Consider the following 17,030-nt stretch of genomic DNA (forward strand, 5'->3'; position numbering starts at 1 on the left):
TAGAATAGGGTATGGTGGTCACTTTGGGAGCACGATGTTAGACAGAGCCAAACCTTCCTTTATCACAGGACTTCACATAGATTTTACACTAATTATGTGAATTACGAATGTCTAAGACGAAGCAATGCTTACTCTGTAGAGAATTTCAACAAATACATTTTAAGAAATACTAATCTGAGATATTTCATTCATTCATGCTTTTATTCATTCACTTATTAGGTTTCTATCAGACTCTCATTTTATGCCAGGCACCATTTTAAGAGCTAGGAATACAGTAAAGCATGAAAATGCTTCTAACCCAAAGAGCTTATTGTGGGTGAGACAAGTAGATAAACAATTATAACAAAGAGGTATCCGTGGGGACATAAAGGTAGGGCACCTACCTGGCTTTGGGTGATAACCCTGGAAAAGTTTGTGGAGATTATATCCAAGCTAAGATGATAAAAGATGAATGAGTATTGGTCAGATGGAGAATGGAGGAAAAGGCATTGCAGGGAAAAGAAGCAGTAAGTGAAAGGGTCTAGAGGGGACAGAGAGTGAATCTGGGTCCTGGAAGTAGCTCAATATGAATTGGAAGGACAAGAGATGCTTGCAGAGACCTGGGGGCCTCACCATGCATCACAAGGAATTCAAGTTCTGTCTTGAAGCTATTTCACCACCTTGAAAGCAGTGGGAAACTATTGATGGGTTTTAAACAAGTTACATTTTGAAAGATCACTATAGCTGCACCACAGAGATGGATGGAGCGAACCCAAGGATGGATATGCTTAGGACATCAGGACATCACGTAACTCCTCTGAGCAAAGCCCACCATCCTGATCAGGGTAACTGATCTGGAAAAAGAGAGTCATTAGACAACTTTGTGAAGAGAGTGTCAAGGAGGCAGGTGATGAATCCATACTTGGACACGTCTGAATGTACAGTTGACAGGGAAAGCTGGACTGAAGATACGTTTTGAGAAGTCTTCAGCCTCTTAAAACTCCGCGTGATAAGTGAAACCATTAGAAACCAGGACCCAGGGAGAGAGGCCAGTATCGAGGGTTAGAAGACCAAAAATCCTACCCTGTAGAATGTTGGTATTTGGTGGATGGGCAGAGGAAAATGAGCTGGGGAAGGACACTTAGAAGATCAGTCAGAGAGGTGGGAGTAAAATCAAGATTGTAGAATACTAACAAAATTCAAGGGAGAGGGAGTGGCAGCATTAAATGTTGCAAAGGGGCAAGGCAGTTAAGGACTGGATGACATTCTTGATGCTGGTGGAGCTGGGGGTCAAGCAAGACTGCAGTGGATAGTGGCTAGTGAAAGTGGACACAGAAGCTTAGGCACTGAGGGGGAGGAAAGCGGCGGCATTATCATTCAGAAGAACGCTTCCTCTTCAGAATATATAATCGTCTTTATTTATATACTATCCTTCTCTTTCTGTTTGGCCTGATGCTCTAGATATGCAGAGAAGTGCCTAGTGCGCTGAAGGAACACATCCAGGAACCCTGTTCTGTTGCTCAGACAAGAATTGCTGGTAAGATACAGTTTATTTCTTTACAAAATTTTTTGTACATAACAAAATTTTATGATTACAAGCATTGTATGTGAATTAGAAAAACTTATTTAAAACACAATGCAGTTGTGATTTCTTATTCTGCTTTCAATCATTTGAAAAGAACATCTTCTCTAAACACAAGACATATTTCACTGCCCAGTGTGTGCAAGGCATTCCCTCTCATGGGAGGTGAGCCTTTTAGCCTTTCCTGGGACCAGAGTAGAACCAGATGCTGCTGGAGGCAAGGGAAGAGGCAAGGTGAGGACACTGGAAAATAGTTTTCTGGGGACATTTTGAAGTGAGCAATTCTGCTAACTCACTGTCCTGATTCTGTTCTTATCTTACCACTCCTCGATAATCTGTTCTTCTGATAGCAGCTAAGTGATGCTTTAGAAACAGGTTTGATGTCACTCCTTTGATTTCAATCTTTTAATCACTTCCATCATACATAGGTGAGTTCTCCAATCTTATCATGGTCCAGAAGACCATGTATGATCTGTCTGCTACCTGTCTCTGTAATCCCATTTCTTATCACTTTTTCCTTTGTTCATTCTGCCTCAAACACACTGGTCTTCTTGCTGTTTCTAACATGCCAAGAACATTTCCATTTATGGTCTTTGTGCTTGCTGTTTCTTCTTTCTTTCTTACCCAAATGTCCTTCCCTCAGATATTGCATGTTTCACACACTCACTTCGTTCGTTCTCTTCTCAAATATTCCCTTTTTAGATGGGCCTTTCCTGACCTGACCACCCTATGTCAGATACATCCCGTCTCTCTCCAAGATACATCCTGTTTCTCTCCAACTTCTTGCATTGGTTTTACTTCGTGGCGTATATCCATTCACCCCCACCAGAATGCAAACTCTGCGAGGTCAAGGCCTTTGTCTTACACATTCCCATACCTGTAGCATCTAGTCAAGTGCCTTGCACATTATAAGTTCTTAATAGATATTTGGTGAAACAGTGAATGAATATTTAGGTTGTTTTCAATTTTTTAGAAGCACAAAAAGTGACAGTGAGGATCGGGCAGAATGATGCATGAGCTGTTCTCTAGGGTATGTGGTGGTGAATCACTGGGGTGATCGTGGTGAATACGGGCAACTTTACTTTGCTAGCTGCTGCCTAGAGTTGTTCCAGGTTACCCTTCCACCAGCTGAATGTGAGGCTTCTCATTGTTCTACGTTGTTTACAGCACTCCAACATTTTATTCCCAGGACCGCTGTATGCTTTTTAAAATTATTGATTACCCCCAAAGACCTTTTGTTTGTGTGAGTTATGTCTATCAATATTTACCTAATTAGAAAGTAAAACCGAGAAATTTCAAAAGTTGTTTGTTAAGTTGTTAAAATAACAATAATAAAAAGCATGCTGTTAATAAAATATATTTCATAAGATATTAACATAAGAAAGTATATTTCCCAAAACAAAAAAAATTAGAAAAGTGATATGACATTACATTTTTGAAAATCTTTAAATTTCTGCCATAAGAGAAGACACCTGGATTCTTGTATCTGCTTCTTCATTCGCTCTATTGTGATATCATACGTCATGTAGCCTTGAGTAAAACGCCACTCTACATTTGAGAAGGAATGAGTAGGAAGAGGCAGATAACTTATTATGATGACGATCGTAGTTGTGGCATCCACACCCCTTGGAAGGGTCTCTAGGGACCCAGAGCTCCCCAGACATCACATTTGGAACCTGTGACCTGTGGAGATAGGACACTTCATTTTAATTTGCATTTCCTCAATTACCTGTGTGCTTGAGCCTTTTAAAAATATGTTTATTGTCTTTCTTATTTCCTCTTCTGTGGATTGTTGGTTGATTTTTTTTTTTGAAGAAACTGCTTTTTTAAAATTTATTTATTTTTGGCTGTGTTGGGTCTTCTATTTTTTTGTGGTATGCGGGCCTCTCACTGTTGTGGCCTCTCCCGTTGCGGAGCACAGGCTCCGGACGCGCAGGCTCAGCGGCCGTAGCTCACGGGCCCAGCCGCTCTGCGGCATGTGAGATCTTCCTGGACCGGGGCACGAACCCGTGTCCCCTGCATCGGCAGGCGGACTCAGCCACTGCGCCACCAGGGAAGCCCGGTTGATGTTTTTTTTGAGTTTGAAAAAACTACTTTTGTTACTAATTCCTTGTCTGGAATGTGCATTGCAAATACCTTCTCCCTTAAACTGTGGCTTTTAAAATTTTTATTTGTGGTACTATTTTCAGAATTCTTAAACATTAATGATCTATTAATAGCTTTCCTTTTTGTGATTTATTTTAGAAATCCTCTATTATTCTGAAGATGTAAAGATATTCTTCTATATTTTACAATTTTAGTTTTCATATGCAGGTCCTTAATTCCACTGAAAATTAATTTTCCTAAGGTGCCTGTGAGGTCAAAATCTGTCCCATCATCTTCCCGCTGCAGCCATGGGTCACCACTTTTCCCAGCATCATTTATTGACCAGTAAATTCCTCCTCATTGATCTATAATGTAGTCTCTGCCAAGGTCAGGCTTCTCTGCCACCTATGCACTGTGGCTGTTCTCTTCTAGTGGTCTGTTTGAATGTCTGGATCTGTAACACACGAGGTTAATCATTCATCATTAGCTGAGTAATACAACTAAATATCTGGTAAGGCATGACCCTCTATCAAAAATAAAATGTTTTGACTGTTCTTGGCCCTTTTCTTTCCTATGTTAATTTTAAAATCAAAATTTGAATGTATAATTTGGTTAAGTTACACACAAACCTGTTGGGATTTTTGTGCTGAATTTACAGATTGACTACATTTTTTAGAAAATTATTTAAGCCTCATTTAATATACCTTATGCTAAAGTGGGTCTAGATAGATCTAATAATTAATTCAACCACCTCTTGTATAAAAACTAAAGAAAAACAATTACCAGTCTCCCACTGTTCAAAATAAGACAAAAACATACAAGCAAAAAATACAGAGAAAATATATATCAAACCTTTGGAGAAGACAAGAGTAAGTTCAGTCCCCCAAGCCAGATATATGGATTTGCTCAACTGAACTTTGTTAACATCTATATGATAGAAAGAAAACAAATTAAATCCTAAAATAGAAAGATTGTTTTCAGCAATGTGACGGGGTTTATCTTTCTTGCATAAGGAGTTCATCCAAATTGATAAGGAAGCAGATAAAGAACACATACAGTTATAAATTATACCATATTTGATTACCAAACATGAAGAATATTTATCCTCACTGGTAACCAAAAGGACGTGAAATGAAGCAATGGTGAAAGATGTGTGTTTGTCCGCAGAGATAGAATTTTGTGTGGATGCAGGATGTTCATAAGTTCCACACACTGCTGGAAGTCTAAATTTCCAACTTTTAAGGAAAACGATTTGGCAATCAGTAGTAGATACATTAAATTTTTACATATTTTTTAACCTAGTAATTCTGTTTTGGGAAATTTCTACTAAGGTGGCAATCAGAACTGTAAAGGATACACAAAAAGATACTTCTTGCAAGTTCTTTTTTTTTCTGGTTTTTGTTGTTGTTTTTTTTTTTTGCAAGTTTTTTTTTTAATTCAAATATTTATGGAGCACCTACTATGTGCCAGGTGTAGTTCTAGGTGTCAGGGATTCATCAGTAAATACACGTAATAAATAAGTGAAATACATGCTATATTGGAAGAAAAATAGAGAAGTGTAAGAGAGACTGTACCACTGAGGTTGGCCGTGGAGCACATGAGGAAATCAGGTGTGCTGAGAGGATATTGAAAGTTTAAAAAGAATATCAAGAGACCTCATTTAGACGATGATAAGTAGGCAAAGCCTAAGAGCAAAAACACTTTTGTTGAATTTCCTTAATATTATTCTTTATGTTCTCTGATGCAGTGTTGTGATAAGAATTTAAATATCCTTGACAGATGGCTATAGCTGCACCTGTGTTAAGTTCTATGCTTCTTTACACCCAGTTTTTTTCCAGTTTTATTGAGAAATAATTGACATACATCACTGTATAAGTTTAAGGCATACAGCATGATGGTTTGATTTACATGTACTGTGAAGTGATTACCATAAATGGATCATCTTCTCATATAGATAAAGTTAAAAAAAGAAAAAAGGAAAAAAATTCTCCTTCTGATGAGAACTCATAGGATTTACTCTCAACAACTGTCCTATATATCATACAGCAGTGTTAACTATAGACTTCATGTTGTACATTACATCCTTGGTACTTGTTTATCTTGTAACTGGAAGTTCGTACCTTTTGACCACCTTTCTCCAATTTCCTCTCCCCCCACCCTTCACCTCTGGTAACCACAGGTCTGATTGATCTCTTTTCCTATGAATTTTTTTTCTTTTTAGATACCATATATGAGATCATATGTATTTGTCTTTCTCTGTCTGACTTACTTTACTTAGCATAATGCCTTCAAGATCCATCCATGGTGTCTAAAATGATAGGATTTTCTCATTTCTTATGTCTGAATTATATGTATACATTTCAATACTAACCCCTTATCAGATATACGGTTTACACATATTTTTTTTCCCATTCTGTGTAGGTTGTCTTTTCACTTTGTTGTGTTGATGGCTTCTTTTGCTGTGTAGCAGCTTTTTAGTTTGATGCAGTCCCACTTGTTCAGTTTTGATTTTGTTGCGTATTCAAAGAGTCAACACCATGACCCAGGTCAAGGAGCTTTATTTCTGTTTTCCTCTAGGAGTTTCATGGTTTCAGGTATTACATTTAAGTCTTTAATCCATTTTGAGTTAGTTTTTTGCGAGTGGTGTAAGACATGGGTCCAAATTTACTGTTTCATGTGTGAATGTTCAATTATCTTAGCACCATTTACTGAAAAGACTATCTTTTCTCCATTGTATATTCTTGTCAAATATTAGTTGACCATATAGGAAAGCTCTTTTTTAAAGTAAAAAAGTTCAGGAGTAGTCTAAGAATCCAGCTGTAGGAAAAGAGGTAACTAAAAGTTAGAGACTGTATACATAGATTATTACATAGGTATTCACAGTGATGTTTATTAAAAGGGACAAATGCTCATGTTGTAAAGGGAAGTGAAAAAGAAGAGAAAATTACAAATAAGATGGCTTTACAATTAAAGCAAAAACATCTTGACAAAATAAAATAACGCTTCTAATTTTCTCATGGTTGATGTAGTTTTTATTTTCTCTTGATATCAGCATTAGTTACTTTTGAGTTATTGCTGCCCTAGAATATGGTGAGACTGTGTGTTTAATTGCCATTATGGCAACCAAAAACATACAGATAATTCAGGAAATGCCATTGCCATTTCAGTATTAAAAAATAAAAAGTGAGCTTCCCTGGTGGCGCAGTGGTTGAGAGTCCGCCTGCCGATGCAGGGGACACGGGTTTGTGCCCCGGTCCGGGAGGATCCCGCGTGCCGCGGAGCGGCTGGGCCCGTGAGCCGTGGCCGCTGGGCCTGCGTGTCCGGAGCCTGTGCTCCGCAACGGGAGAGGCCGCAGCGGTGAGAGGCCCGCGTACCGCAAAAATAATAAAAACCTGTTTCAGTTGTTTTCCTTAAGCTAAAATTTACATAAATACACATACATGTCACCATTACATCACCACAGTCAGATTATCCTGCTGTGTTATTGATACTTTGCTATGTTTTTTATTTCAGCTCATCCCAGTGTCCAAAAGGTGGTGCTAGCATCATCTGCATCAGATATTCCTGTTCAGTCTCCTCGTACTTCAGAAATTTCAGTTCCTGCTGATCTGGATAAAACGATAACAGAACTGGCTGACTGGCTGGTGTTGATCGACCAGATGCTGAAGTCCAACATTGTCACTGTCGGGGATGTAGAAGAGATCAATAAGACAATCTCCCGAATGAAAGTAGGTACCTAGTGTAAAGGCTTGTCATGGAAACACCAAGATCTGTTTGGATCACTTTTGTTTATCTTAAACTCTGGGAGAATGAGCTTTAAAAAATTCTTGACCTGTCAAACAGCCATCCTGGGCTAGCTCTGATGAGTAAAGCTTTTCTTGCATTTGTGCTGTTTTCGTAAGAACAGGTTTAACAATGTGAGCTGTAGAGTCACTGTATTTTTATGATCTAAAACTGGTATCATAAATCCAGCCACATCACTGTAAATGTAAACTGGTGTTACATTTAATGCCTAGTGTCATGGAGAATAATTTGTTGAAGCGCCTTTTCAACTTATATTTCATAATGAGCTTATTTGTTTAATTGCTGACATCATTAAGTGAGAATCTCCTGACTATAGTTTTATTTCTATACATATGCCATCTACTATCAATTTGTAAAGTTCTGTTTTCCACATTCAGTGTGTTTTTGGTACTGGGCTGTGTGCTGTCTAGGGATATTGAAAAGAATATACCAGATAGAAACTGGGAATGAACCATGAAATAATAACAGCTCTTGCTAAACACTTATTAAGTGCTTAATGTATGCTAGGTATTTTTCTGAGTATTTTACATGTGTTATTTCATTCACTTTAATAATCTTGTGAGGTAGGTATCAGTTTTATTCCCATATTAAAAACATGTGTGGCCAGGCACAGTCTAATAAAAGCTGCGGGACAGGTACACACCACCTGTAAGGGGGAGCCAGAATGAGGAAAGGGATTACATCCACAGTGAACGAAGGCAGACTACATGGGATTTTGACATTCAGAGACAAAATAAATGGCATTCCTGGTATAGGGACCAGGGTGAATAAAGACATCAGGTGGGGAGCATGAAGGATATTGGGTCAAGAATTGTGCAGGAAAGAGGTGTATTAGGGAGTAAGAGAGCAAAGGCAGCTCAAGTTCACATTGTGAAGGAGCTTGTAGACCACGCAAAGCTCTTTGGACGTTTAGTCTGTAAGCAGTTGCCAAGCATCTTGTTTTTCCCTTTTCTTTTTTAAATTGTGGCTGGAGACTGATGTTAACAATGCTCTGCTTGAGTAAGAAGACTGGGAATTGTGCAAGAGATGCTTAAAGCAAGGAGAAAAGCCTTTGCTGAGGGGCTGAGATGATGCTATTGCAATTAGCAGAAATCAGGAACAGAAGAAATGGAATGTCGATGAGGGTTTGATTGATTTAGTTTCAAATATGTTGTGTTGAGAGGCCCTTTTGCCGCTTAGAAGGAAATGATCAGCATTCATTGAACTGTCTCTTTGCGATTCAGAATTAGAAGTTGTGAATAAGCCATTTAGAGATAATATTTGACACTGTAGGAATAATTGAAATCTGAAAAATTAGTGAATTCACAGAGGAAGAGCTGGGAGAGAATCTTTGGAAATTGTGTTTTCTAATCTTTAAGGCTATTAGTTCTATACCTAAAACACCATTTTTCTGATATTGCTAACTTTTCTCCCATATTTATTAGTACTAAGAGACACAAACTTTCTAGAGCAGCAGTTTTTCATGTCTAAGATTATTTAATTTGCAGTTATTCCAATTAGGATTTTTCTAATACTTTACCTCCATCCCTGTAGATGCCATTAATTTATATTCATATCTGATGTAGGACAGATATGCAAAGCATCAGCTGCAGAAATCACTACTGATGTTTTGAAAGCACTTTTTAGTTTTCAAAGAGATTTTCTTCGTTTAATTTCCTCAGAGTTGATATAGCTGAACTGCAAGCATTTTATTATTTCTTTTTGTGAAAATAAAAACACAGAGAGGTAAAGTGCCTTGCCTGGTGATCCAGGTGATAAGTGGGAGAGCTGGGACTTGAACCTAGGACCTCTGACTTCAATTCCTGCGCCTTCTCCACTACATCACTGATGCATCACTATCTCTTATAGGAGGAAAACAACAAGTTTGATGTCAACACATCAATTTTGCTTTGTTACTATTTTATCATATGGCTTATTAATCTATTTTAACAATCATTTTGTCTTAACAGATCACAAAGGCTGACTTAGAACAGCGCCATCCTCAGCTTGATTATGTTTTTACATTGGCACAGAATTTGAAAAATAAAGCTTCCAGTTCAGATGTGAGAACAGCAATCACAGAAAAATGTAGGTTTTTTAAAAAGTTATATATCATCATTCACTTTCCCTGAAAATGGTAACACATACACACACACACACATACATTTTTGAAGATTATTCAACCAGAAATTAATATTATTTGATAATTTGTTATTTGATGCTCTATTAATAAAATAGCTTTCCCTTGCTTTTTATTTTTTGTGAACATTGTCATAATTCCCTTATGAATTCCTTAAAGTATTAATATCATTACTTTTAAGTAATTACTGATACATTGAAGCTTTTTTCTTTTAAGTTAGAGTTTCTTTTAAAGGAACCAAAAAATACAAAAGTTAGAGAAACCCATAGGAATGCAAATCCATTCTTCTGTTATATTCACTGAAACCAAATCTTACTGTGTCTCTTAACTCATCTCAAAAGTCATTCCAAAATTATTTATTGAGCAGTTACTATACACCTGTGTGCCTGGCACGAAGTTGGGAATACTTTAGTTAAATACAGAGTAAAACAAAACAAAAAGTAAATACAAAACAGCAACAACAAAGTTCCCTGTTTCAAATTTGCTCTCTGGCTTAAAAGCATCTGTTAAATCTGTATGACATACCAAACAAAATCAAAATTCTCAAGAATGTCACATAGGGGCAATCACTGTCTGCTTTCATTACTCCCTTTCTCTCTTTAGCCCTCAGCACTGTCTGTAACTGTTCTGTATTGTATATATTCTTTAAAATGCCCTGACATTTCTTAGTCTCCTTACCTTTATTCACATTTTTTTCTTCTTGGCTTCTCCCCAGGTGAAATTCTACTCAGCAGCTAAAATGTCACCTCCTTTGTGAAGTCTCTCCCACCCTCTTTTAGTCTCTGGTGAACTATATTTTCTGTCTTTAGTTCCTGCTGTGACCTTTTCCCCCATAATTTCGTTGTAGATCTCACAGTTAATTCTCTCTCCCCTCCATAGACTGTAAATACCCCTTTTTGGCCCTGAGGCCTCCCCCAGGGCCCAGTACCAATTAGTTCCTTAATAAATATTTATTTGTGGCAGAATATAAACTGGAAGGTATTTTATTACCTAGTCTAATATTTCTGAAGGAAAGTCAACTATTCCCCCTATAAAAACTGTTTTGATTTCAAAATAAGTATTGCAGCAACAAGGTTATTATAAGAGATGAGTTAGCAGAGAACTTTTAGTGTGTCACAGTATTGGTTTATTTTTACTAAGTAAGCCATTTTCTTTCTTTCCCCCGTTTTTTTAATTTTAATTTTATTTTTATTTTTTTATTAACTGGTGGATTGCTTCTGCCTATCGAACTTTGGAGTGACCCTGTTTCCCATCACATGGCAAAGGAGCTTCTCAGCTTTGGTGACACCAAACTATTTACAAAGTCTTCTCCACTTTGCTTTTTCTACCATCTTTTGTTTTTTCCTCCACCCCTCCTCTCTGTCCAAAGTTTGCTTTAAGGTTTTCTTCTCCCGAATATCTTCCTTTTTCAATTTAACTCCCTCTTTTTTCTTCTCTCAATTTTTTCTGGTATAGAGGCTCCATGGTCCATATCATTATTCATTATATGAAAAACCACCCTCAGCCAGAGGGTACTACCAATAGTAACTTGCTTTTTGCACTTATTTCCAATGAATAGGATAATTTGCTTATCTTTTATGATAAACCTCTGATACTTGCTGTCACTTGATATCTTTAGTTTTATTTGTTCAGTATTAAAGGATTCTATTAGTTATAGTACTTTATGTAACTTTGTAACTGACAAGTAAACCATTACAATAAATTTTCCCTCTTCCTAAGTTAAAACGTAAGCAATTTATTTAAACTGTTGGATAAGACAGCATAAAATAATCTCACTGAACAATTTTTTAGAATTATTATACATAAGTATAATTTACATTTTTCTGAACAGTCTTAAACTGATAGCTCTTATGGTTTACTATAACCCAGTATTGTTTGAAGAATTTTACCGAAAGGTCTCATGATGACCTAGCTGCAATTTTTTTTTTTGTTTTTCTGTTTTTGCGGTACGTGGGCCTCTCACTGCTGTGGCCTCTCCCGTTGCGGAGCACAGGCTCCGGACGCGCAGGCTCAGCGGCCACGGCTCACGGGCCCAACCGGTCCGCGGCATGTGGGATCCTCCCAGACCGGGGCACGAACCCGCGTCCCGTGCATCGGAAGGCGGACTCTCAACCACTGCGCCACCAGGGAAGCCCTGCAATGTTATTTTTTAGTTAAGTTCTTCTTGGCCTGGTACTTAACTATAGCCCTTCAGTCTTTCTGGCATACAAGGCATCTTCTAGAAATTTGTTTCTAACTTTCTACCTACTTATTACGAATGGGTTGTTGAAGATATTTAAAGTTATTGCTTACTAGTACTTCAGTTCAAATCATGAATTGCCCCTGAAGTAATTAATCAAAAGTTTAAGTTTCCTTAGATTTCTTTTTCCTTGACACATGTTAAAAATACAAGAGGAAAGAAAGTAGGGGAGAGAAAAGGAAAAGAGAAAGAGACAGAAACAGAGAATGAAAGAAAGAGAAATAGAAACAATAAAAAAGAGAGCGGAAAAGAGCCAATATGGATTTTTTTATAATAAAAAACTGCTGGGTACCTAGAAGTTGAATCTAATTTACTTTTAGCACTTCTCTTGAATATATAAAAACACTTCCTTTTAGAGAGGTTTCATGCTACAGTAAAACAAATGTGAAAAGTATTCTTAAGTATTTTATTTTCTTTTAAAATCAGTACTTCCTTAGAGGATGACAAATGACTATATCTTTGGTCATAAAGTTCTATCATAATGTACTGTTAAAATCTGCCTTCTTCAAACCAGGTTCTGTAAATATAAATTAGGTAGGAATTTATTTTCTTTATAATTTTTAGTTTGTCAGTTTATAATAGTCTCTTTATTGTGAGATATTTTAATGCATTTAAAATAGTTTAATTCAAGATTTTTTCTTCAAGGATGGTTTCAGAAATATATCAGTCATACAGTGTGGCAGACATAATAAAATTCCTTTAAAATGTATGTACCATTTTGCCTCCTTTCTCTTTTCTATATATAACCTTATTTGTGATGAATTTGGTATCAGGTATTTTTTCCCTTTCCTGATAGTTACTTTCTGGGATTTTTAAAAATATATATAATACCTCCTCCAGTGGAAAAGGTCAAGAACCAGTGGGATAGCACCCAGCATGGTGTGGAGTTAAGACAGCAGCAGCTGGAGGACATGATTATTGACAGCCTTCAGTGGGATGACCACAGGGAAGAGACGGAGGAGCTCATGAGAAAGTATGAGGCTCGCCTCTATATTCTTCAACAAGCTCGAAGGGATCCACTTATCAAACAAATTTCTGATAATCAAGTAAGACTCATTAGATACTTTCTGGCATTATCAATTTGTGGGATGTACTTTTTTTTGTTCTGTTGCTAACTGTAATTTTTAGGACCCTTGTCATAATGTTTTTCCAAGTGCTTAGAATGTACACTGAAATTTATATAAAGAATTTGACCAGGAAAGTTCTTGAAAAATTTCTGGAGGCATAACAAATAGAAATGTACGTGTATCCTAGATTTATAGCTCACTGACTCTTTGCAAATGGAACTTACCCATGAACTAGCATCTAGAAAGAAAACATTTTCAGGATCCCAGGAACCCTCCTTTTGTTCCCTTCCATATCTACCCTGAAGGTATTTTTTTATTTCTGAAATCTCCTGAGACTTTCATTTGAGGGCTACTGTAGTGAACAAATCAAGTATTAAGTAAGTTTAGTTTCTTCTAGTACCTTCATAACCAAACCATTTTATCAATATCATCATAGCAGGTACCTTTTTTGTGATTAGTTGGATTATAGAGTTGATGATATTGAACACTTGTGGTATTTTTAAAGTGCTATTTTAAATCTCTACAGTCATAGAAAATATTCTTGAGTTGGAGGTTATGGCTGTTAGGTTATACTTTGGTGTAACATTTATTTACCCTTCAGATAGCCTAAATGAAAGTGTACGCTTGTGAAGAATATAATAAAGGATATATGGGAAAAATCTCAGACATGAGAGTATGTTTTTATTCTTCAGACATGTAGGCTTTCCATGGTTACAACTTAAAAAGCAAGTGGCCAGGTATCCTGGTTTCCTGGGTCATTCTCTGTGTTTATGCTATCTGCTGAATTGTCTTCACCAAAAGACTCAAAAGTAATAATCAGCAAAGCTCCCGGACACTTAACCAGAGGAATACAGTTAAAAGTGATATCAGTGTTTCAATCATCATATTCAGAATATTCTTTTCTTTTTTTTTAATACATCCTAATTGGAGTATAATTGCTTCGCCATACTGTGTTAGTTTCTGTTGTATAACAAAGTGAATCAGCCATATGCATACATATATCCCCATATCCCCTCCCTCTTGAGCCTCCCTCACACCCTCCCTATCCCACCCCTCTAGGTGGTCACAAAGCACGGAGCTGATCTCCCTGTGCTAAGCAGCTGCTTCCCACTAGCTATCTATTTTACACTTGGTAGTGTATACATGTCGATGCTACTCTCACTTCACCCCAGCTTCCCCCTCCCCCTCCGTGTCCTCAAGTCCATTCTCTATGTCTACATCTTTATTCCTGCCCTGCCACTAGGTTCATCAGTACCATTTCTTAAAAATGACTTTGGGCTGCGCTGGGTCTTCGTTGCTGTGCGCGTGCTTTCTCTAGTTGTGGTGAGCGGGGGCTACTCTTCGTTGCGGTGTGTGGGCTTCTCATTGCGGTGGCTTCTCTTGTTGCAGAGCAAGGGCTCTAGGCGCGCGGGCTTCAGTAGTTGTAGCTCAAGGGCTCTAGAGCACAGGCTCAGTAGTTGTGGCGCACTGGCTTAGTTGCTCCGTGGCATGTTGGATCTTCCCGGACCAGGGCTCGAACCCATGTCTCCTGCATTGGCAGGCGGAATCTTAACCACTGCACCACCAGGGAGGCCCTGTACCATTTTTTTTTTTTTTAGATTTCATATGTATGCATTAGCATACGGTACTTGTTTTTCTCTTTCTGACTTACTTCACTCTGTATGACAGACTCTAAGTCCATCCACCTCACTACAAATAACTCAATTTCATTTCTTTCTATGGCTGAGTAATATTCCATTGTATATATGTGCCACATTTTCTTTATCCATTCATCTGAGGTATCACCTCACACGGGTCAGAATGGCCATTATCAAAAAATCTAGAAACAATAAATGCTGGACAGGGTGTGGTGAAAAGGGAACCCTCCTGCACTGTTGGTGGGAATGTAAATTGATACAACCACTATGGAGAACAGTATGGAGGTTCCTTAAAAAACTAAAAATAGAGCTACCATATGACCCAGCAATCCCACTACTGGGCATATACCTGGAGAAAACCATAATTCAAAAAGGAATATTCTAATCAGCAGTGTAGTTCTATTCTGGAACTTTAGGGTGGATTTTTCTGCTAGTCGCTACAAAAATCATTTTAAGAACATTCATTGGTCATTTAGATTTCATGGGGAGTATCTTGATACAAGAGCTCTCAGAGGTGGAAAAAAATTTATCAAGGAACCAATGCCTATGGACATACAGCATCAATTTAGTTTATTCAAGCAACTCTCAGTAAACCTTGCTTAGCTACTGGATCCAGCCAAGCAGTTAACTTTGTAAACAGTGATACACAGTGATCCAGGGAAAAGAAGACTTCCATGTTGTTGCCCTTTCCATATCTTCAAGCACATATAGAGGAACTAACTCTATAGTAAGCTCATTTCTATAAGATACATGTTCCTGTAAGTGTCAGATATAGCAGTAGGAATGAAAGAAGACAACTGGTTTGAGGAAGTAAAACATATCAAAGGAGAAAAGACAGTAATCTTTTAATGTTATCTGCTATGTACCTGATCACTTTTCACTTCCAGAATTATTTTTGTTTGAGCTTACATGCAAGAGTTTGTTTTATAATTTGATTCCTTCTTTTGATATCTGTGTCTAAAACATATTAAAACCTACTGGAAGGACCAGTGTTTTGGTCATACTTGTTATTGAGTGATCCGGTCTAACAATTACATCTGAAATTACACCTTAGATGTTGCTTCAAGAACTGGCTCCTGGTGCTGGTATCGTAATGGCGTTCGATAATGTCCTGCAGAAACTGCTGGAGGAATATGGCAGTGATGACACGAGGAATGTGAAAGAAACCACGGAGTACTTAAAAACATCATGGATCAATCTAAAACAAAGGTAATGCTAAGGCCCTGGCAGCTGTATGTATGTATGTTGTCAAGTTGATAATTTTTTTTTTTTTTTTGCGGTATGCGTGCCTCTCACTGTTGTGGCCTCTCCTGTTGCGGAGCACAGGCTCCGGACGCGCAGGCTCAGCGGCCATGGCTCACACGCCCAGCCGCTCCGCGGCATGTGGGATCTTCCCGGACTGGGGCACGAACCCGTGTCCCCTTCATCGGCAGGCGGACTCTCAACCACTGTACCACCAGGGAAGCCCAAGTTGAGAATTTGATTGCTTTGGCTTTCTCATGGAAGCGTGTGGAACAGGTCACATATTTTATTATTATTTTTAAATTTTTATGCTGTACTGAGTTAGTATTATCACACTTAGTACAGAGTGTATATTTATACATTAGGTACTTGAGTTTCTGCAATGGAATTTTTCCTTGAATGAGTCTAAACCTTGCCCGTGATCATTTTATGTGTTCTGATTTTCTTATGCCTCTTGAGTACATTTTGTAGTACTCTGATGGTAAGGAACACTTAGGTATTACAGAGGCATCAGGGTAATAATATCCCTAACGGTAATTAAAACAGTATGCTATTTGGTCAGGTCATCCTCGGTTTTGGCTGAGAACACATGGATCCCCACTAGTCTCCTGAAGTATACTAAGTATATGTTGGGCTTCAACTAACTTATTATCTTTTCTTTTCATTACTTTATCTTGTCAGTATATTTGGAGCAGTCTAAAATAGCATACGTGTTTATAAGAGAAATTTTTCTGTCGCTTGAGCATCTAGACTTTGAGGCACTTTTAAACAATGGTTAGCATCCTTTAAGACTGCATATTTATATTCATCATCAGTAAGACACTGTTTGCTTCCTGCATAGTACCGTGAATACCTGTGTCTGAATGAAATTATGGTTTCACACATCTTGAATATTCAGATGCAACTGCCTGAAAGCTAACTTGATATCAAAACCACATTTATTTTGCAGTGAATAAAATGGATAATATCAGAACACTTTATGATATATATTACTGGTAATAAAGTATGGACAAGCATGTAGTAATGGTTTGATATGGAGGTATTTTGTACATTTTTAGAATGTCATTTTTAGTTAGAGTCTCTAATGTACATCTGGGGAAACTTAAAAGAATTATGAGTCAGTATGTGAACATGAATGTGTTGCTGCATATCCCTAGGATTCTGGAGAATATAAAGACAAGGATAGCAAATACAAAACTTCAAAGTGTTTAAAGCAGAATATAGTTATAATATTGGTCTTTCTAGCATTTTAGTACAACTGCTTTTCTCTTGTTGT

General features: G+C 37.6%; 1 protein-coding gene across 8 annotated transcripts in view; it reads left to right on the top strand.

Annotated features, from left to right (window-relative positions):
- The window catches only part of UTRN (utrophin), a 550,217-nt gene that overhangs the window by 284,699 nt on the left and 248,488 nt on the right, over positions 1 to 17,030 (top strand). For all 8 annotated transcript variants that reach the window (XM_024747877.1, XM_024747875.1, XM_024747874.1 and 5 more), the window contains 5 exons: positions 1,441 to 1,516; positions 7,160 to 7,374; positions 9,400 to 9,517; positions 12,649 to 12,854; positions 15,567 to 15,721. In XM_024747877.1, the coding sequence (XP_024603645.1) occupies positions 1,441 to 1,516; positions 7,160 to 7,374; positions 9,400 to 9,517; positions 12,649 to 12,854; positions 15,567 to 15,721 (770 nt within the window). The remainder of the gene's footprint in view (positions 1 to 1,440; positions 1,517 to 7,159; positions 7,375 to 9,399; positions 9,518 to 12,648; positions 12,855 to 15,566; positions 15,722 to 17,030) is intronic.

Source organism: Neophocaena asiaeorientalis, unplaced genomic scaffold (assembly GCF_003031525.2).
Source record: "Neophocaena asiaeorientalis asiaeorientalis breed wild unplaced genomic scaffold, Neophocaena_asiaeorientalis_V1.1 scaffold123, whole genome shotgun sequence".
NCBI lineage: Eukaryota > Metazoa > Chordata > Mammalia > Artiodactyla > Phocoenidae > Neophocaena > Neophocaena asiaeorientalis.